We start from the raw sequence: 22,901 nt of genomic DNA on the forward strand, positions 1-22,901 counted from the left end.
TGTGGTGCAAGCAGAGAGCAAAGCCAACATCCTCACCGCTTCCCTGTGCGCACAGAGAGTGGGAGATGACCCTGCTTGTCATAAAGAAGACAGAGCTTTAAGAAAGAATTTAAATCCAATACTAGTAGTAAGAATTGAGCTCAAACTAACTTTAGAAAAAAATACTTAAACAAGCTCTGTGCAAGTATTGAATCTGTACCCGACTCTGGCGGGCAGAGCTGCCGGCCAGCAGCGTTCTCCTCTGCCCTGGAGGACGCGGAGCGGCCAGAGCTTCATGTTCGTGTTCCTGGACACGGTGCAGAAAAACAAGAGGCAGCTCCCGTGGTGGAGAGGGCAGGTTGCCTGAGCTGTGTTCTCCCCAGTGAGCAATGACTTACACTTTTTTTTTTGCACAAAAAGCACAGATCACTCCTCTGTTCATCTCCAGCAGAAATATTCGCCCGTGCAAAGGTCTCCAGGACTCTGGTCCCTCATACCGCTTAGCAACAGAATTCACCAAGGCTCCGTCTATTGCACAAAGCAATGCTTGAAACACAAAGGAACCGCTGGTTCCACGCTTGCATGCCCCAAGCCTCTCCTGTCTGCAGCGTGGGGGCTCATTCCCCGTGTGAACTCTCCCGGGAGCCGTCACTCAGTTCTAGACACTCCTCTCCTAGAACATCCTGGCACCATAAGGAAGGAGGAAGGAAAAATAATCCTGAATTTGCAGCCTAAAATGGCAGTCTCCAGACCGCACTGCGAGCAAACTCTGAGATGTGAAGTTCAAAGGTAACCAATTCACTCACTTCCTCACACAGCGTGTGATGAACCTGCACAGCAAAGGGCCACCGCGGCGGGGGCGAGCAGTGCCTGCGGCGAGCCCCGTCCTGGAGCTGCTGCTGCGCGGTGCCACCTTCACGGGCTCCACGGCAAGGAAATGCGGCTTGGTGTCCTGAGAAGCACCGATTCCAAGGGGCTCTGGAGCTTCCTGCACACAGACATGGGCGCCGGAGACTGATGCCTTTGAAGCTGAGTGCATCCAGGCAATCAGCTTTCTAGAGGCAGGAATATCATCAAAAACTGTTTTCTGGCGATGAGATTTCTGAAACATATTTTATTGACCTGGAATTTTGCATATCCTCAAGGTGAACAGTCACTGCACGATTTGGCAGGGCTGAAAGCTCTGAAAAGCCATTTCTGCTCCAGCAGCATCAGATGGCTGAGAGACATCAGACGAGATCGTATCAGTGAGACGTGGTTGTGAGCACTGCAGCTATCAGCCGTGCCCGACAGCGTTAGCTGAATAGCTCGGGGAGCTCTGACCTTCCTTTCTCCAAGCATCTGCATTTAACACACGCACAATCTCAATACAATTAATGAAGTGAGAGCCCGGGGCCCGCTCTGGGGCACCTGCCCGAGGCCTTGCCATCTTGGCTGCCTCTGAGCCAGGGCGGCCGTGCGAGGCACAGCGGCCTGCCACCCCCAGCCAGTCTGACAAGGTAGGGTTATGTAGGACCCAAATTTTAGGAAGATTATGGCAGCAAATCCTGTTACCCGAACATGGTACCGCCTCACAGGAGTGAGCGTTAGGCTGGGATTAGACCCGTTTCAGTTCCTCAACCTGATTTATAAAGTTAGTGAGCCACTACCTCCCCCCAGGCCAAAAGTATGATTCTGTGACGCTTCAAAAACCTAAAACGTGGCTGTTGTCTGGTACACAGCTATGAGAAGGATTAAGCTGGCCTTTGCATAAATGTGAACAACAGATGTTAACACATTCTTTTTCTGAGAAGAGATGAAATACTGCTGCTTTTAGGTCTCATTTCAACGCTCTGTGCAGTGGACAATATTACCAGTATCACTGCATAATTTATTTATCAAGACTGCACTTTTCTCGAAGGCCAACAAAACGCTCACATCAGAACGCAGAAGACAGATTAAAATTTGTCTTCAGTAATAAAGTGCTAACGGTTCCCAAGAAGCCTTTGCTCTCGCATGCTCCTCAGCCACCGTAACTCAGGAAAGCAGGAGGCGGCCCTTTGAGTCTCCAGGTCTTCCCTGATGCCGTTGACTGTTTCCAGAGCAGGACAAGGGTTTGGTTGGTGGTTTCCACGGAGGGTTCGAGCCACACTTTCCATCCCATGTATGCACAAATACAGCTGCAGCAGCCACGAGGTGGGTAGTCTTTAGACAAAACTACCCTGGAGCACATCGCGTATGGCTTTATCTCGGCACAATTTCTACCAGGAAAGAAAATAACTAGACACTGAGAGCGCTGGACAAAAGAATCTGGAAAAATCCCATCACTGGACAAAAGAATCTGGAAAAATCCCGTATGTCTGCACAGCCCAGCATGAGACTGGGCACGTCCATCCGCAGCCACCTTCCTCCTGCACTGTGGGCACAACGCAGGGGGATTGCAAGCCCAACCCCTCCTTGGAGTTAGCACAGGCTTTAAACGATAATTGTTTTCATATAAACAGAAAACCAAAGCAGAATATATTTAATCTCAGCCTTCAGGAAGAAACAAGCTAAGTTGATATCTGTAATGGAAAATAAGGAGTTATAAGGGGGTTTTTTCCCCCCAGTGTGCTTACAAAGTATTTGCTGTATTCTAGTTATTTTTATCCTTCCCAGTGGAAATACAGGTAATAAAAATAGCAGTATTTCTATAAAAGAGAAAACAAAAACAGTGGTGCACAATTGTGCCTCTGAGAGAAAATGCTGTAGTGTTTTTATTTCAGGAGAAAATTAACATGTGAAACCTGAGAGCTCTTTGATTAACCTGCTCGATCAGCCTCCAGAGAGCACCACAGAACTGCAGGATCTGCTTCCCCCCGTGGCGATGCTGCCCATCCAACACCCCAAAGGACACGCGTGGTCCCCTCTCAACCGGCACTTTCCAGATGGGTGCAGCCCCTGCTCCCGCAGCGCTGCCACCCCACATCGCCCCAAATCACTGCCCTGCATTGCCCCGCACCCTCGCGCCGCATCCTCACCCTGTGTCCTTCACCTGCCGTGCTCTGCAGCATCCAGCCCATCTGAACTGAGCCTACCATCATGCCTTTGGCCACTGATCCTCGTTACCCCTTGTCTCTCCTGCTCCCCCAGGCGCCTCCCTGCCCTCGGGGACACGCTGGCCGGGTGGGAGTCCTGATGCAGCACAGCCGGTCCCGGCACGTCCTGAACAATGATGCCAAACCTCTTTCACAAGACCCACAGCCAGCAAACCAAGCGATTTTTCTGTCTAGGGACGTACAGATCTGCATTGAAGATCTCTGTACAGCTTACCCTCAGAGCATCTTCTGCAAGGATCTCTCCCGGGAGCCCAAAGCAGCATTTGCAATACTCCTGTTAGGAAAAACAGAAGAAATAAAATCCTTGCCAATCGCTTTACTATTTAATAATCTCCTTCCACAGGTGACAATAGACAGAAGAGCTAATCCTAAATGACAGGTGTGTTGCCAATCATCTCAGTTCCCAAGGATCCTCACAGGAAAACATAACCAGCCTCATCGATTAGCCATGCAGCATATGGGACTTTCCCAAGCTGTTGGTTTCTCTTGCATTTACTTTCCCACAGCTTCATATTCCCCAGAAAGAGCAGCATCAGGTCCTGCAGTTCGGACTAAGGGTGTCCTTGCCAGCTGCCCACGGAAAGCGCAGGAGAGCCATGGAACAGAAGAAAGGCAACAGGCTGCTCTCATCGGGCACGAGGGCTCACAGCCCACCGCCAGCGCCCCAGGGCTCACCCCGGGGAAATGGCTGGGACGGTGGGGAAAAAGGATCGTGTCTGCCTCATTGCAGGGTGTTTACTGCTCCTGCCAGCATCAAATCTCAGGGCCAAAAGATTTCACTGGGTTGTTTGGTTTTTTTTTAAATCTATTTACTTACTGATAACATTATTTCCCAAGGCTATAAAATGACAAGAGGCAAGGACACAGATCCATTAGCACTGGCAAAAAGTTGTTTATTTAGTAGGTCTGCCTAGATAATAGTCAAACATCCTCCCCAGCACTGTTCTCAGACAGCGAAGTGCCCTCCATCATGGCAGCAGAGTGCTGTCCCAGGCAATAACCCCAGCCATGCGCGGAGGGTGATGGCGCAAAGCCTGCAGCACCGCGTCCCTGAGAGGCACATGCCCCCAGACCCCCACGACTGCCAGAGCCCTCCTGGCCAGGGCCACACTGCAAAAGTCATCCCTGCGCATTATTACTAGAACTCGTGAACAAATAAGAAAGAACATTGTTTAGTTTAAAGGAAGAAATAACTCGTCAAGTAAATGAGGGTGCAGGTCTTCCACTGACTTTGATGAAGTTCTACCAACTTACACCACCTACAAACACGGCCCCCATAAATCATGTCTCAGACACATGCATCCAGAAAGCCTTCCCTGTGCAGCCAGTCACTGTGCTCATCATAGTGTAAAGGCAAGAAAGAGAGAGGCCTCCTTGGAAGGACGGAGCAGGATAGAGCCACCGGGCCCATATTGGGCCCCCAATTCATTATTGAATTACTTTCTATAGAATTTAGTTTTCAACAGCCGGCAGCAAATAAGGTGGCCTGACACATTTATGTTCTGCTCAGACACTAAAAGGATACTGTGTCTGCGTGTATCTGGAAGAGAAATAGATTGATTATAATTGGGCAAAAGATTAAATTGGTTAGACATGTCCACAGTCACCCCACGAGCCAGCAGCACGCTGAGTATCAGCTCACTGGCCGTGAAGGGGAACTGAGAAATTGTAGAGTTAACAAAGATCTTGCTGTAGCTCTGGACACCAAGCTAGGGAAAGAAAACTTCCAACAAAGCAGAGTATTGAATGCTGACAACACATTCTGATTAATCATGTTTTCCAGAGGGGAGAGCATTGCACAAGGGTGGTAAAACCAGGAACATACTGCAGCTTCAGCAGGAGGCACGGACCACACACAGCTCTTCCCATTCTTCCCAGTCAGCGCTTCCCACCGCCTGCTTGAGGAATAACTGAAATGCCTCAGTATTACCAACTTCGGCACTGCCTGTCTTTCCAGCACTAAACGCTGTTCCTTAATTCATCCGGAGTAGTTACAGCCCTTCCTTTCCATCAGATGCCGGGCAGCAGGAAAAGAGATGACAACGGGGAAAACTCAGTCATTATTAACACTTGTTGTTCCAGTAAAGTCGTGCCCGAGCTCAACGCAGGCTGAACATATTTCCAGCATCCGCCGCGTGGCCATGGAAAGAGAAATGAATGAGACTGAAGTCCCCAGGTCACCCCATAGCACTTAAACACGAACACTGACCCAGGGTACGAGGCAACACGCGCAGATCTCAGCGCGGCACCCAGCAAACGGGCCCTCAGCAGGTTCCTCTCCCGCCTCAGAAATCCAACCTGGCCTTACCTGAGAATTTCTTCCCAAGACAAAAACTTATTTGTTCACTCAGGGACCAGCTCATGGATGGCTGTGTAAGAGCACCATCTGGTGACACATTCTGAACAAGAGATTTTAAAGAATAAGCAGTTAATTTACAAATTCTTAGCAGAATGACACATAACTTACAGTTCGTGATCTCCGCTTTCATGAGGGGTGTGTGTCTGACTACAGAAGGCCGATTATGCACACACCGCTCCGTGCTTCCTAATGCAGTTGCGGCAGTTCTCTGAATTACACGCACCTTCCCTGTTGTGTTGAGCGGATTAAACCTCAGACCAGCAGATAATTTGTCTTCATTTAGAAAGCAGAATTCATCACTGAGCACGGTCCCTACAGCATCTGTCAGAAAGACGTGTTGCTGCAACATCTCCTTCCTTTGGAAACATGCTAGGGCCAACGGAGCTGATAAATGACTGACATTTGGGATTGCCCGGAGACACAGATCACCTCCAAGTGGAAAACAGACTTCAGTTTGGCATTTTGTATCTTGTCCTGCAAAACCACCATTCAGATCCATGGCACAGACCCTGTAGCCGTGCCCAGTAACAGCTGCAGAACTGCACTGAACACGTCTCCAAGCACAATTTCAAATTAATGGGGTTTTCAGCCACTTTCAGAGCTGACTCTTTCCTGATAGGAAAGCGATCTGAAACAGATACACGCTGCCATGCGGATCCCAGTGTCAAATTCACAGTGTCAGCACAGCCTAATGGCATACGCCAGCCCCATATTCCCTGCAGTGGTGGAAATCTTCAAAAGATGTGATTTCCAAACTCTTAGAGTTGCCAGAGGCGCCACAGGCAGGATCACTTGTCACCCACCAGCTCCGTAACGTTTGCTGAATAACTCTTAGCTCTGCACGCGTTGATCCACTCACACAAGAACGGTACGAAACGCAGTTCAGCCCGTCTGCGTGTTCAGGCAAGAGCTCACACCGTGAGATGGATTAACAAACAGTAAGGGGAAAGGTGGCCAGTGCTCTGACGATACAAGTTTAACATCTCAACCCTCAGAGAAAGATGGCAGGAATTCCAAAATCACATACTTGTCTACAGAGATACAGCTGTGAATTCTACAACAGCAAATGGCAGAACACTCTAGTGGCATCGTTTCTAACTCTTGTAGAATTTCAGGATGGAAAGAGGAGGTTAAGAATGTCGCCCTGGGTCGGGGGGGAATACAAAATTGGCAACTGAAGCGCAGCGGTTCGTGATGTGGTGAACAGCTCGGTGCAATTGGAGCAAGCCAGGAGTTCAGCTCGGACGCGAAGGGAAAACAGCGAGAAGCCAGCTGAGGGGGTGCAGGGGGCTGAGCGAGGCCAGAGGTGCTGAGGACGACAGATCAGAGTCCAGCCCCCGCGGCAGCAGCACCAGAGCCGCAGGGAGGGAGGGAGCAGATGGATGGTCCAAGGCTGGAGCAGATGGACCGGGAGGGCTGAGATTGCTCTGGACACAGCAAGGCAGAGCCTGGGAAAGAGAAACGAAAGATCCCCCCAGAGAAGCCCTCATTGTTCCTCTGCCGGCGGAGCACCAAACTCCAGCTCTAGAGGAATCAGAGGGGTCAGCAGGGGTCTGGCCACCCGTTTGTGTCCAGCACACGCAGAGCGAGCAGCACCTCGCGCAGGCAGTATTTGCTCGAGCAGCAAAATCCATCTGAAGTGCAACGGTCTAGGTTCAAACCATCTGTTCCTCTGCCGCAGATTGCAAAAGGCAAGCAAGCGCATTCAAGTGCTCATTGTAAACGCAGGCGATCCCAATTTTATCAAGAAAAAATTTGTACTTTAGTGAAGCTAACTAAACCTTTTCCTGGCAGACAGCTCCTTTATCATGGTACCAACCCACCACAAGCACTTAAAGAATAAACAAGCAATAAGAGAAAAATCCAGCTTCTTGATGAGCTACAGCCTGAAGTTAGTTTATAACACCAGACACGCTTGGACCAGAGCCTTCACCAACTGCAAAGGTGAAGGACGCGCATACCTTCACATGGCTGGCGTTCCAGGTTACTAGCGCTCTCTCTCATTGCTTGCAGAAAAATTATTCAGAGGTAACTCTGGCTTATGGACACGCTCGCTTGACTTTCTTCTTGCAGGTCTGCACGGTCAGCTAGAGTACAATATTTGATGCCTGGAAGGACCTGCAATCATTTTACCTGGCTCCTGTTAAAACAAACCAGACAATTTCCTCCTTCAAATTGTATAGCTATAGTTGAACTAGGCCATATCCCAAGATACGTAAACTCAATTCTGCCTTTAGCTCCGATACGGTAAGTCATGAGAATGCTCCAGTAGCAAAATCAGCACAAAAAATGGATTTATCAGTAGGAGGGAGCAGCTCAAGGCACATACAGTAAAGCGCAGTTAAAAGGTGAATGAACACAGCAGCATCGCACGTGCAGCTTTTTCATTACATGCAGAAAGTACCGATGATGCAGGAGCAACCTCCTCCTCCCCTGGTACAGACCCCCGCCCTCACCCCCGCGCCACAGGACGATGGGGCCCCGGGGCCGGCCCGGCGCCTGGATGGCTCCCGCCGTCGCCGCGCCCTGCATTTTGAATCACCCCTTGCAGGGCCCTGCATCACGTTACGGCACAGACCTGGTCCCCAATATACCAAAATACACGTTTATCAAGCAAAGGAACACGCAGCCCCTTGCTGTGCGCTCACTGCAGACTCATTCCAACAGGTAAAATACACCGGCCACTGCGTGGATCCGACTGTGGCAGATGAGGAGCACCATGGACCTACGGGTGTAATGTAAGCCGGCCACAGAGCGATCAAGTTCAGCTCCCTTTCCATTTTTCCATGGGGGGCATGAGGGGCCCTTTGGAAAGATCCCAGCTCTGGGAACCGCACAGGTGGGAGCTGCGCAACTCGGAACCGTCTCCCCTGAGGCCTCGCCAGACTTCATCAGGATGAGAGCAGCACAAAAAAGCCCAGAGAAAACCCAAAAATACCTGTATTTCCTGCACTAGGTGTAGATAAACACGGCGAATCGTTTTACAGAAAAGTTCAGAATGGTGAAATCACAGCATCTCCAGCCCAAACTCTGAGCCGAGTTCAGACGCCAGGGTTTTCCGTCTGGGAACGACCAATGGCCGCAGATCCCGCAGCCTCGAGGGTGACACTTCAACCGCTGCACTTAAAATTTCATCAAGGTACTTCCACGCTGCAAGTATCAGAAAAGCCTTTTGCCAGATGTGAACCAGCATCTAACGTGATGCAGATGTGCAAAAAAGAAACAAGTTGAAAGAGTAATTTTTTTCTCATTTAATAAAAATAACCAAAGCAAAATGTTTTTCAAACAATGCTTTAAACTGATTTAATACAACTTCTACAGCGCATTCCAGAGCACTTAACAAGAAATATTTACAGGCAGCTAATGTATTGAAGAACCACGTAAAGAAAACCTTTTTTTTTTTTATTACACACCAGCAAAAACACAGGAACAGAACAATTAGAAACAGTAACCTTGTTAAAAAAAGTTAAATATGATTATTCAAGATAATACAATACCACAGAAACAGCACTTTTTTGAAGAATCATAGCAAAAGATGAGCAAAGTTTACTATGTGCAAAAAAGAACCAGCTAAATTACTGGAAGCAAGAAATAATTGAGGAATCAAAGAATGCCATAAATTTAACCCTTCCATTAGTACATTTATATATAAAACAGGCTTTCAATCACACAAATCTTTATAGGCTTATATACATGTTTCTTGGTGTTCTGAACCTAAGAAATACCCGCACTTGCAGGCCGTTAGCAGACATGCACTTTTTTTTTTTAGATGTAGCTCACACTCTGGAGTGAACGCTGCAACAAGTCAAACTCGTACTGTAGTACCTCTCCTTGTGGAAATTCAATAAATTCTAAAGAAAGCAGCCTTGAGCTGTAAGATCACTCAATAGAAAAGACCGAAACTGCATTTCATACGTTTCGTAGTTCGCTTACAATAAAGATACCCAAATTAACTGCAATTTTTGAAAACCAATTCAGACATTAGAAAGCACATAAAGACGGATCCCCGTAAGCAAACACAGGAACTAGATGGAAGAGTTACTGTACACACACTTTGAGAAAATAAAAGAAATCACCATATCTGAAGATACAATGCATATGTTCAATCTGAAATACGTCTATGTAAACTGTGGCATATAAATTTTTTTTTAAAAAAGTACCTCCATTATTTACTCAAACTCCTACTTATTAAAAAAATATGTAACTTTCCCCAATTTTTAAAATAAAATGCCACACTATATTGTCAATAACTCCCGCACACTTTGTTTTTAAAAGCTAGACTTGGTGATATGCATACAAACTTTCCTATAAAACCACTATCCAAAGGAGAGGATTCCTGTCATGCTAATAGGCAACAGCCAATGCAGTTTTATTGCTTTTTCCAAGGAAGAGAGTAAGAAAAACAAGAAAAAGCCAACTTGCAGTACATCACACACACAGCTTTAAAATACTGTTGCCATTACCTAGACTTTTAGAGGTCAGCCAATAAACTAGGTTATACGATAAATTGGGGCTGATTTTAAGGACTTCTGTTCCAGTGGCTTGCAGAAACGTTTCTAAAACATTTCAGTGATCCAGTGTTAAGTGTGCTGGCACAGTCAAACGTCGTAAGTAATAGCAATGATGACATTCCACACAAAAAACCAACCTCTCTATATTTAACAGAGCATTTCTATTTTCAAAAGTTTGGGGAACAGCCTTTTTTCGGATAGTAACTCTGCCTTATTATACTACAGGCCACTAAAGTCCAGGGCACCGTTCAATAGAAGACCTGAACCTATCCAGCTGGTCAAGCCATCGCTAATCACTGGTAATTACACGGCAGGATACCTGCTGAGGTAACTGAGAGTCCACGAGCAGCGCACTGTACACGCGCCACTCTTCTTTCAAAAGCAAGTTCCCTTTCACTTCTTTGGATTAACTTAAACTTCAGGGTCATTTACAACAAAAATTGAGACATGGTCTTTTTTACAAGCGTCTTAAACGAGAGCAGACGGTTACAGCAGGAGCCAGACTGTCTCGCTCCGGCATGGGAACGCCACGGTCACCCAGCGGAGCCGGCGCAGGGACACCCACCGCGTCCTTCCCCCGCGGGAGCTGCGCTGGTTTAAGCCACGCTCCAGTTCCCGGGGGACGCACACGGTCGCTCGCAGCACGGCACACCTGGCACCGCACTCAGAGTAACACAGCGGCCCCTTAACACAAACTCCGTTAATTTGCTCTTGCACAAGTTACACACAGTCTGGCACCAAAAAGCTGTTTTAGCTGAGCAAACCCTTCCCGGTTCCATGATGAGCATTTACAGTCTGTAATATCAGGAAACGTATTAGCAGAGCTCATCTATCATCTAAAATACTTTTGATTAGAACTTAGCTAATTCCAAAACAGTCATTGCATTGTTGTATTGGGAGTTCCAGAACGGGGGGGAGGGGGAAATGTTGTTTTGTTTCTTTTATATAAAAAAGAAACGCTTAAGATTTCTTGCACACAAGTCAAAATTCCACATACTACTACTCAGGGCGGACGAGCTGAACGGAAGGACCAGCTCCAGGCGTCCAGTGAGTCACCTGCGAGAGTAGAGCTCGAACTCCATCACTGGTGGCTGGCAGGTGAACTGGTGGAACACGGGCTCAGTCGCTGCCCTACAGCGTTTGACAATTTTTCCACCTTGCCACAGGGAGCGAACCCACCAGAGGCTCTCCAGCATTTACACACCTGCTCTGGGCGGAAAACCACCAGTCCCGTTCCTGCCGCAGCAGGGAGCGAGCGCTCCCCGAGCCCCGGCTCCGCGGCGTGGTCCTTGCCCTGACGTGGCCGAGCCCAGGATGTCACCGCACTGGTCCCACGCTCCGGCCCAGGATCCGCAGACCTCGAATCCACGCGTAAACCTCGCAAAGTGAACCGTTAGGGAGCTGAGGCCTGAAGGTACAGGACCTAGTGTGCTTAAGCGCCATAAAAATAGTAACCCCAATTGAAGAGAATTCACAAAAAAATCTTATTTTCATGATAATTTTAATAACATTCCTTTGCAAAATGAAGCTGAGAAACTAGAAATGCATAAATAGGCAAATACACAGAGCCGTTAAATGATCCCTTGTTACTATCCTATTCACACACGTCATCCTGTCTACGGGCAAAGTTTTTGCTTTTTGTCAATTTAGTATGTTTAAGTAGAATTACTTTTCCTTTCACGTACTGAGTGGTAAAAAATAAATTTTAAACTGGCACTGTGTTAATGTCTGAGAAATGCAAAAAAACCCAAACAGTTTGAGTTTTAAGTGTAACATTTGTGTAATCTAAAGTAGCGAGCTTGAAGTTACAAATACCTTCAGTCCCCTTTTTTATTGTAAGAGAGGTACAGTCACAATGTACATATACTTTGTTCTTATAAAAAAGAAATCAAATCTTAAGTGATCTGCATAAAAATTGCTGAGAGCATATCTCAATTTGATACATTGTGCTAAAATATTTACCTTTACCACTATGGTAAAGCGTATACAACGTCACAGGAATTGTTCACGCCGAGTATACCAAAACCCTGGTGATTTACCACAGAATTGCTGTATTCAGACAAAAATCTTACGGCAAATTTATAGTCTGTCAACTTGACCTCACCCAATTACATGATTTCTCCATCCTACTTTAACAAGATCTATATGAAGGCCAGAAACTACAGTTATTATTTCTAGTATTGATTTCTGTCAGTAAAGGAAACAACCGTTCCAACTGCAATGACCTCGTGATGACCTCATGTCTGACCAGAGCTGCTGGACCGAAGGCAGCGTGCAATGAAGGCACTGCAGAGGCCTGCACAGGGTTCAGGGAAACAGGGAAATTGTTCCGGTTAAAATTTTGTCCAGAAACCACTCAAAGCCAAATCCTGGTCTGTGCAAGCGCGTTGTCCAATGGATGGACAAGTAACCCAATCTCAACAGATTCATTCCAATCTTTCTAGACATTTCACTCATAAGCTGCTTCTGAAGAAAGTTCTGAGTAGTACTCTAATAAAAATAAGACAGAACTTCAAAATGAATGCAATGTTAGAAATAGCATATATTACAAATCTTTTCTTGATAGGAACAATTAATAAGAATACACATTAGCTTAAAAACAGTTCAGCAAATGTTGCTGACCTGCAAGAAATCTCAATTCACTATTTACAAATAAGACAAAGTGAATACAGGAAATTTTACACATTTGGTAGTTAATAGGTTATTGTTTGCCGAGTGGTCTATTAGAAACCGATATTTAGGAAGACTGGAAAAAACACCCCAATCAGTTATTACCTCTTCAGTCTATACTTTAAGTACAGAAAATCACACAACGAATACTGGAGAGAACATTCTGCCTCATTAGGGGGACCAGGGACAGATGGCACAACGCTGAGACTTCTGCAACGCCATTAAAGTGTTCTGTGTACAGGACTCGCAACAAATACACCTCACCCTACTGAAAGGGACTGCTGCCACCGGTTTAGTCTTTCATCTGTCAAGAACTCACACTCCTGCACTTGCCAATTCAGAACAGTTTAATGATTTTTTTTTCCTTTTGCTATACAGAAAATGTAGTAACGAAAGTCAAATTTAGATAATCAGATCAACACAGAAGATCAGTTATTCACAATACCGCTTAAATGAGATGATAAAAGCCATGACCAACACGCACTGAAGTCGACACACAGAGGGGATTTCGGGAACACTGCTCACAGTTTGCCCTGCAGTCCAGCACGAACACGAGACACAAACTGCATCGCTCCAGTCCAGCGGAACGTTTCACCACGCGTCTTATGTGTACACGGAACATCGCTTATCAAATCTGCTTCTCTTCAACATTCATCCACCTCTGTCTGTGAGACCAGGATGAGTGTGTCCCCTCCATCAGGAAAAGAAAGAATATAGCAAATAATCAAGGAAAAAAAAAACACCAAAAATTTACAATACAGGTTTTCTTCCCCTTTTGATGAGAATGCTTTTCTGTACAAGTGTTTTTGTAATCTAATACTGTTTAAAAAGCTATCAGCTTCTTCAAGATGGCCACTGTAGGCATGATAATATTCCAGGAACACTTAAATAACAGTTTTTTACAATAAGTTTCGGGTCCATATCATTAGATTACTTTATATGCACTGGTCTCTCATCTGATTTTAGGCGTTTTCTACGTGGCTGTATAAAATCTTCATCGGAGTCCTCAGTTATTTCACCATCATCCTCTTCCTGCTCAAATTCAGGCAAAGGCTGGAAGGTCCTGTCTGGGTAGATCTCTGTAAGTTTATCTTCAAAGTATAATGCAACTGCCTTCCCTGCCTGCGCTACTTCTGAATCAGCCTGCAAACAGAAGAAGACAGGAATATTCACCTGTTGGAAATGCACATCCCTTCACCAAGTGTGCATGGTCTGAAACGCTTACCTTCAAATTAATCTCTTGTGTTTCTGCATAAACTTGAACAACTTTCATCATCTAAAAAGGATACCAGAGTCAAAAAAAATGAAATTATAATCCTTTCTAAAGTTATGAGATTGCATAGGATTGGATGACTAAAGTCAGCCATAACAACAAAACAGTTTGTTATGGACTACACCGCTTTAGTTCTCAAACTTAGCAGAAGCAGGTTTAAACAGTCTTAGGAGGGTGACATGAGGTAAATAAGCCTTCAACAAAATACACAACTTTTGTACAAATAAGCGTCTCCCAGTCATTTTCAAAACTGCGCTGTACTCGTGACTGCTCTCTTCATTACAAATTTTAGTTGCCTAGACATTATCGTGGAAAAGTCTCACTTTAGAGAGAAGTGCTCCGTGAGACTGCTTTCTTGGGGGTCTTACCCCACTTTGCTTTCTGTTTTTTAAACGCATATGGCCTAGAGGCACTCGACCTGATGTTTTTACGAAAGCTCAGGGTGATTCACCTTTTGCCGTGAGCCAGCATTTCAAACAGCGAGACAAGTCTGAAACACCTTTTTTTAAAAAAATAAAACAAAACCAAAAAACAACACATCAATTAGTCCTTGCTCCCTTGCTTTGCTCTTGTCCCTAAGAGCTGCAGCATGTTTTCCTCTACAGTAGATGCTTCATTAATTCCCTTGATTGAGAAGTTCACATAATTGCAACTTCTTCCACAGTGCTCATTAACCTCCACCTAATACAGAGAAATAAGGGAGTCGGGGGTGTCAAAGTCCCAAAGGCTTGTGAGCATTTACAGCATTACATCATTAACCTTGATTTTTACTAGTGTACTTGTGAAACAGTTGAGATTTTAATTACAGGTTTGTGTACTTCCTTCAATTTACTTCTTCACAGAGCCAGAAATGCAGCCCAAACATTGCAAAACTCAGATTACATTTTACAGGAAAATACTGGCTGTTTTATGCATTTCTAAGGTCAGAAGAAAGCCATTCCCTGTGATGCCTTCTCCCCAGGGGAGATGTCATCCTTGACTTAAGGCATTTCAGATACGACGATACTCTCTTATCTCAGCTCCTACTCTGTTTCAGCACAATACCACAATTTATTTTTTTTTGCATTTAGAATATTGTTTCCATTGCTCCACCTAGTAATAACACTCAGGTAATTAATCTACCCAAGTCACATTCCACGTGTAAGGTGCAAGTATTTCTGTGACTCCATACAAAAGTTATGCACTGAAAACTGATTTTTGTGAGAGCCCATGAACTAAAGCACTAAGCCTAAAACTAGCCACAACCAACACAACGCCTTTCTGGAGTCCGCCTGCACGAGGTACTAGAACCAGCAGAGTATTCGTCAGAAAGGCGCTTTTCCTCAGCAGAGGAAGTTTCCTCAACAGAGGTCTACCACGTTTCATGACTTCGTCATGAACAATTATCTGTATAGCTGGAGACAGATTTAAGGACTGCTTGGTTGTCTTTACTCCCACCATCTATTTGATGTACACTAACAAGGTCACCCTGCTCCTCAGTCCATACCAGTGAGTGCTCTTTAAAATTTCCCTCTGTTAAAGCCTGACCTCCCCGTTTTGCTAAAACTGAGAGGTAGTTCTGCAATTGCGTTTGGGTTTTGTTTGTTTTTTAAGTGTCTGATTCAGCATCTGCTCCATAAGCAGAAGTTAAGACTGGAAGCAGAGCCTTTAACTGAAGGAGCTGCACAACCATGTTGAAATAATTCTTAATCTAAAAAAATGTATACAGATTGGAAGTTAACATACTTCATTAAACCTTTCACAGTTCTTGAAGATCAACCGGACATCTGCCACAAAATCCTCAGGAGTCTGGTAGTGTTGGGAATGCTTCTTTTGCAGTTTCTTTTTCACTGTAGATAAGTCCATTGGTTTCTTTATGATTTTATAGTAGTTTGGTATCTGTAAAAAACAGTGATTTATCACTACAATGACTACATAGTTCCCAGAAGAAGCTGAATTTTTTCATTTATCAAAATATCAATCAGCTAATCTTGTCGTGCACTGTATGCACGTTCAGCAAGTGAGAACAATTTCCTTTCCTCAAGCTAAGAAGTTCTTTCTAACCTTCAGAGCCTATCATAGCAGTCTATCGTAGCACAGCAATGCTTTTCATTATAGTTACTTCTTTTACAGCTGAAAACCAGAGAGTCAAAGCAGTTTCCTTCTTCCTTTCAGTAAAGGATTGTCATAAAAAAAAAAAGCTCTCCCAAAGGACTTTGAATTTCATGGGTATCCCAAGACACCCTCTTCCAACGCAACAACTGCTAATTTAAAGTATTTTTAAATATCCGGGTTTGAGACTGGGAGCAGAGCCTCTGCACGGAGAAGCTACAGCATCAGCTTGTGTCTCTCTCAGCATCACGAAACGTTAGACGACTGCCAGAACTTTTAGACTGATCAAGGGGGACATGCTTCAAGTAAACGCAGTCAGCTCCTTCCTGAACTCAGCTCTAGACTTTTAGAGATGTTATGCCAAAAATAAATCACAAACTATTTTTCAGGAGACTCACCGAGGCTGGAACTGGCTCTTGAAATTCAATGCTCAGCTCATGACAATACAGGTAAAGCAGGAGACGTTCACATTTCTTACAAAGAAATAAAACAGCTTCACATTAGTATCCCGAACTTATCCTCAGCACAGGAGTTCGTAACTCCCTATTTTACATAGGCTTGTACTTTAGCAGCTTAGTACTAGAAAATTTAAATGCAATCCCCACAAGCTTAATTAGGAGGGCATTTTTAAGAGGGTAGAACACCACCTTACTGTTCACATGGCAGAAATATACTTCCTTTTTGCTTTCTTCTTCCTAAACAAGTGCCTAGGGCTAAAGTCAAACATGAAGAGGGATGCTAATATACAGTCAAATTAAAAAAAAAAAAAAAAAAAAAGGACAAACTACAACTGCTTTTGTCCAACCATAACTGCATGTAACAGGAAAGGACTGAGTTGGAGGCATTTATTCTCTTCCCCAAAAGACAAAATTAAACAATCTGAAACCAAAGCCATAGCGTTTCTGTGAATTTGCTGTTGAAATATTTTTCTTTCCTTTGCTTGTAATTCCTTTGGAGGAATTTGATTTGATAACATTCTAACACTCTATGCACAGGCTGATTGATAAAGCTAAAAATAATTCTGGCTGTCAAGGTCATTACACCTTCCACAAGAACACACTTAAATACTTCTAGCAGCTCTCACGGCGTGAGCTGAACACGCCAAACATATATAACTATTTTATGAATGTTGTATCAATCTTAAATGCAAAGAACTTCTAATTAAGAACACCAAAGAGATTAATGCATGTCAGAGGATGTATTTAAATACAGAATATGTGTTTACATGCAAGTTTTAGCTGCTAGAGGATTACACTCCCAATGTAATGGAGCACTCCCACACAACACAGTCACCAACACCCGGATACGGGGTCACAGCAAGAAAAATCCCATTACTCATTTTGGGATTTTTTTTTTTGCAAAACCCAGAACTATATTTAATTTGATGCAGCCATAGCAACAACAACTTCAAGAAACAGCAGGGGATGGCTAAGGTGAGAAAGCGCTCTTCTCTAGGAAACAGATTCGAGACATACCCTTTGGTCCACAGGACTCAGGCCTTGTGCTGTTTTCCCCTTCTTGCTGTGTTGTGAGTTGTCACAATCATATTCCACTTCTGGTTTGCTCAGATCTCTGCAGAATGTACATATCCACTCTCCACTAAACAGAAATAAACACAATTATTCCAGATATCCAGGGACAAAGTCTCACCATCAATGACTACAAAGATTTTTTTTGTTAGCTGTTACAGATTCACATCGTACTTTAGTAAAGACTTGGGTATCCAAAGATAAGGAACAGCCCCTAACACTCAAGATAATTCTGCCAGGCCAAGCCATTTTTCCTGCCCTCATATTCCTCTCCTAAGTATGTTCTAATACTTTACAACATGTTTCTCACCATGAATTTAAAATGAACTTTACATAACAGAATCACACTTTGAGATTTATCAGTTTATCTGATAAACACTGACCAACTACGTGCAAAACAATTCAGGCAGGCCTTTGAAATGTCAGATTTTTTTACCGACAAGAAATCATCCAGAACTAGCCGATGTTGAGGATGAAACACCAGTTTTGGTAGCGTGTCGAAATCTACCATATGAGCGAGACCACAGAGCTGCTCTCAGGAACACTACGCTGTTTCTGGTACCTTGGAAAGCTGAGGAGTGTTGGGACGTGACAAGTCAGGTGAAACACTTTTGGACACTTTTCACAACATAACAGATCCCCTCCGTTTTGGCATACAGCACACCAGTCTTCATTCGGATCATCATCTTTGTTATTGCCTTCTCCTCCAACCCTAGCTGATCGGTGCATTAGACTCCGCACTGGGGATTTCCCATTTACAAGGCTGTGTCCGGACTGTTTGCAACTTTCACTTAAATCTGCTGGTTCAGTTTTTACATGATTTTCAAGACTTCCTAATGCTTCTAATTCACTTTCCAGGTGCAAGTTAGTGGACAGTGGTGGTGTCAAGCTGCTCTCAGGACTGCTAAGCTGAAATGAAAGTAGCGCACGGAAATCAGAGTGAGTCAATTTTACAAGGGCATCTTTCTTCATATTGGAAGTTAAAAGCCGTCCACCATTTAAAGGTACTACACTCATTTCCCAAAATACGTGGCAAATCATTATGGAGGCTCGAGTTGCATACAGAATTGAAAACTACTTTTTCACAAGTGCATCCTTTCAAGAACAGACTCATTTCTATTGATATATAACACGATAAACAAACTTTCAAGCCAAACACACTGACAAATTGTTAAAGATATACCTTCACTGCCATTAGGAAAAGTCTTCAAATCCATCACCCTGCTCCCAGTACACAATCCTATTAAATCAAGCATAACTGGGAAACGCTGAAAAGTATTCACTTGCATAAATATTTTGTTTATGCTCTGGGATAAGAAATTCTGACTGACTGGAAGATTTCTCAATGTAATTACATACGTATGAACGTTCAGAAACTACTTACAATGAGTGACATACAGCTTTTATGAGTTAGGGATTAAAAGCAGCAAACACACTACACTGCTGGGGGTATTTCATTTTAAGAGCTAAAGATAAAATTTACACAACAGACTATCCTGTGTCTGGCAGAGCGCAGTATTAAAGGATGTAATAAAGTCCTCAACATGGACCAAACTGAGATTAAGTTCTGTTTTCTACTGGACTACTTTCAACATGCAAGTACCTAACATAATACATAAAACTGACAAGGACCGGGTGTGTTTTGCATCCACATCACTAGGTCAAGTCCTGTCCGAATCAGGAAGGGGAACATCTTGACATCATTTAATGCTTATTTGTTCCACATAAGGCAGCAAGCTACTGCACGAGTCCCACTGCCAGCGACTTGGTGCCTGTATCACAAACCCCCAGTAATTAGCTGTCTTGCAGCACTACAGAAACAGAGCGCTCAACACTTGAGCAGGCCCACACTTAAAGTTCAGACATACTGACAGAGAGCAAAACACCTCTCAGTCTTCAGGGCTGTTAACACAGTATGAGGCTTAAGAGTAAAATTACTTTATTATTTCAAATTCTTAAACACACTGCTAGGAAAACCATAACATACTGTTGCACAAACTAACTTTACCATGCAAGCACTCCTTCTGCCATCCTCTGTTTTTTCCTGTTTTACTGTTCCTGAGAAACTGCATATCTCCTCCTCTGTCCCTGGCTCTTGCTTGACTTTCACTTGGTCAGACTTGAAGTTAACACTAGTTTTCTCAGCAGTTCTGCCCGAGGAGCCACAGCTAGAAAGATACCAGCATATAAATAAGAGGAAAACTCATCAGAGCAAAGACATTTAAGTGACAATTTAAAAGGCAAAGCATGTCAGAACATTTACAAGATAGCTCAAGTTTACAAGACAGCAGAGAATCAGAGTTGGGGGGGGGGGAATCTTCATGTAAGCATTCTTCCATTACTGGGTCACAGTTACATCAAAGCCCTATTGACCCATTGCCAATTCATTTCTTTAATTCTTCATGTCTGATTTTTCAGCCTGGCAGTGTCAACATAACGTACTCACCTTCCTCTGCTACCTGTGCTGGAGGTACTAGGTGGCCTCACAGGAGTGTGGGAGTTGGATAAACCTGCAAGAAGCAGCGTAGAAGTTGACTTGGTACAAATTTACATTCTGCAGTAAAATAAATGACTAGTGTTGAGTACCACCAGAAGTGCTGCTAGGATATCCTAATTTAGTAATTCACATAAGTCAGCCGCCCTCTTGGTCGTTTGATCGGAACAAAGGTCCAGCACACCACATTAAATAAAAACACAGACCACACACTGTTGTTAGAGTCCCAATAATTATTTCACTTAATCCAGACAGTGCTATAGTCCTCAGCCCATTAAGTAATCAAATTTTATCCACTGGCATCCACAAATTAAGTCAAGAAAAGCAGACTATATGTTTTGCATGGAGGTTTTGAGAAACATAGTAAGTTTCATTACTGCAACCACTCACTCACAGAATCTTAGAATAATCTTGCAAAGAGAAGACTAACATAAACACCTATCAAGTAACTGAAATCATCTTCTTACTAACAGAAATGGCCATTTTCACTGTCTAAATAACTCAACATTAGGTATCAGTGACTTAATTTGTTCACATGCATAACGAACACTCTATCATCAATTTGCTATACTCTGAGTGACCTTGCTCAAATGACTGCTGGGTGTAAGTATTTCTGTGACTAGGCTATTCTACAAACTTACTTCCCAAACCTCAGAATGGTCTAGCCAGTCATCATTTGGGGGCAGTAACTGAACTATGTTCTCTGATGCACAAAAAAAAAGAAAAAAAGATTGTGGTAAACTAGGACAAAAATATAGTCTATATGTGTATCTGGAATACTGCATTCATGTGCTGGCAGTTTGTTAGTATGAAGGTATTTCTGAAGAAGGGTAAAACTTACATTTCCAGAAGAATTTATTTCTGAGTGAAATAAATTTCAAACTAACAAAATATCTCTTCCCTTTTGGCAGCAAATGGTATGTAATAATTTTTAACTTAAAATACCAGAGATACCCATCACTTTCTAGAATGTAGAAACACCCATCACATTTACCTGATGACCCTGGAGATAGAGCTGAAGGTCCTGGGGAGGGATTCATGGTACTTGTAGGTTGTGGGGGTAGGTGGCTGCCTGTAATGTATCTGCTTAGAAGGTTATCCAAATTACTTGAACCAGCATCTTCAAGCTAAGAAGCAAAAACAAAAGTCTGAATCAGAGAGGCCTAATTAAAGTTTCTTAACAGTTCCACGTCTTTAAACTGTGACCAGTATCTTTACCAGAATTGTCCACCATCCCTTCAAGAATTCGGACATCAGCAAACATTTTTATAATTTTCATACAGAGATCAGTCTTTCAAAACAGAAACCTACAGTGAGAGGGTAAGACTTTTTCCAAAGCTTCTAAATATCTGAGTTATTCCAGTACGGTCATAGGCTGCACTTACTCTACATCATTCCAAACTTTTTGGCTCCCAGATGTTCGGTGTGTTAGTCATACCAGATTACCAATACTACCAGGTTACCAATGTTGCAAGAGTTATTCCACAATTAAGATATTAAGGGAAACCATAAACTTGTTTTTCCTTAGCATGATGTGAAACCTCTGTCCCTCCCATTCACTTTTTACAGAGATTTCAGTGTCTATTAAAAACAAGGAAACAGGTACCCTATTACTTTTACTGCTTAAAGCCATTAGCTGCAAGACAGTGTAATTGCAAACAACGTGTTTGAAACGCACTGTATTCAGAGTGTGGTTTTATGACTGTGCAAGCGACCTCAAAGACTAATACCTTCCTATCCAACTCTTCCATCGACTAAACTCCACAACAGCTATTACATGAACAGGTATAACAAAAAGCATCTTAACAGAATTTTGCATTTTCAGTTCACCTAGAAATTGCATGTTGATGTTTTAGACTATCCCACTAACAACTGTTTCTAAGTTGGTGTATCATGAACTTTAGACACATACAGCTGAATCAGTCATAACCGGTTAAACTTGTGTTTTGTTCTAACTAAACAAAGTTCTAAACGAAGTTGTGACTGAACAAAGCTTCGGCACTGAAGATCGATCACATTCAGAGATGTGATCCTTTTTGTCACCACTATTCTTACGCTAGCAAATTACCTTCTGCCTCACGAGAAAACTGAGCATGCAACCCTTGAACATCACTCTGTAGATTAAGGATTAAAAAGTTGCTATTTGTATTACAGCAGACCATCTGCTTGGATGACATTTAGGTTTTGGTTCTAAGGTGATAGTTTCCTGTGCCACGACCAAATCTCCCGTGCTGTATATGGGCATTTCAACGTAAACATCCCATTCTCAAGACAAAGCCATCACCCTCCGCCCCTCTCTGGCCTCCCAAACACTCCTGCAGAAAGGCGTCTCCACCCATACATTAAATTATGCTTCTGACCTCTCCAAATGAGCTTGACTTCATCAAAATCCACCACAGCTCGTGTGCAGCACTATCAGCCACTATCAGCCTAAGTGTTCTGCAGCACCTCCCGGGACCCGACGCTAAGGTAAATTCTGTCCTCTTGCATACAAGGAAGTGATTACAGCCACACTACGGGGCAGCACTGAGGAAACGCGAGGAGAGAGAGAAGCAGGGCAGTGGGACACCTTTTCTCTTACTTACTGCATTTGACTGTCACATTTGGGAACATCAGAGAAGCGCCGGGCAACTGTAACTCTGAATAAATCACCGCTCATGGCATTCGATAGACGTAGCTATTCAACTATTCTAGTCATACCTTCCCATACAATAGTCTTGTGGAAGAAAGGAAGTGAACACAGTACTTGGGATTAACTGATCAAGGTATCAATTTTACTACAGGCCAGACATTAAATACTGATTAATCTAAAGGTTAACGCAGGTCCAGCAAGTCAGCCCAGTACAGTGCAAACAGTTGCACTCCCAAGTCAAGGCCTGAAGACTTTAAGTCTTCGACTTTAAAACAATAGAGAAAGG

General features: G+C 43.7%; 1 protein-coding gene across 1 annotated transcript in view; it reads right to left on the minus strand.

Moving 5' to 3' along the window:
* Positions 1-11,410: 11,410 nt before the first annotated feature.
* Positions 11,411-22,901, minus strand: part of TRIM33 (tripartite motif containing 33) — a 32,961-nt gene continuing 21,470 nt past the window's right edge. The window contains exons 12-20 of the mRNA XM_074564682.1: positions 20,978-21,110; positions 19,936-19,999; positions 19,498-19,657; positions 18,052-18,398; positions 17,436-17,559; positions 16,359-16,433; positions 15,595-15,747; positions 13,822-13,872; positions 11,411-13,739 (exon numbers count right to left, since the gene is read on the minus strand). Of these exons, the coding sequence (XP_074420783.1) occupies positions 13,527-13,739; positions 13,822-13,872; positions 15,595-15,747; positions 16,359-16,433; positions 17,436-17,559; positions 18,052-18,398; positions 19,498-19,657; positions 19,936-19,999; positions 20,978-21,110 (1,320 nt within the window). The 3' untranslated portion in view covers positions 11,411-13,526. The remainder of the gene's footprint in view (positions 13,740-13,821; positions 13,873-15,594; positions 15,748-16,358; positions 16,434-17,435; positions 17,560-18,051; positions 18,399-19,497; positions 19,658-19,935; positions 20,000-20,977; positions 21,111-22,901) is intronic.

The sequence above is a fragment of the Larus michahellis genome, chromosome 21 (genome assembly GCF_964199755.1).
Source record: "Larus michahellis chromosome 21, bLarMic1.1, whole genome shotgun sequence".
In the NCBI taxonomy this organism is placed as follows: Eukaryota; Metazoa; Chordata; class Aves; order Charadriiformes; family Laridae; genus Larus; species Larus michahellis.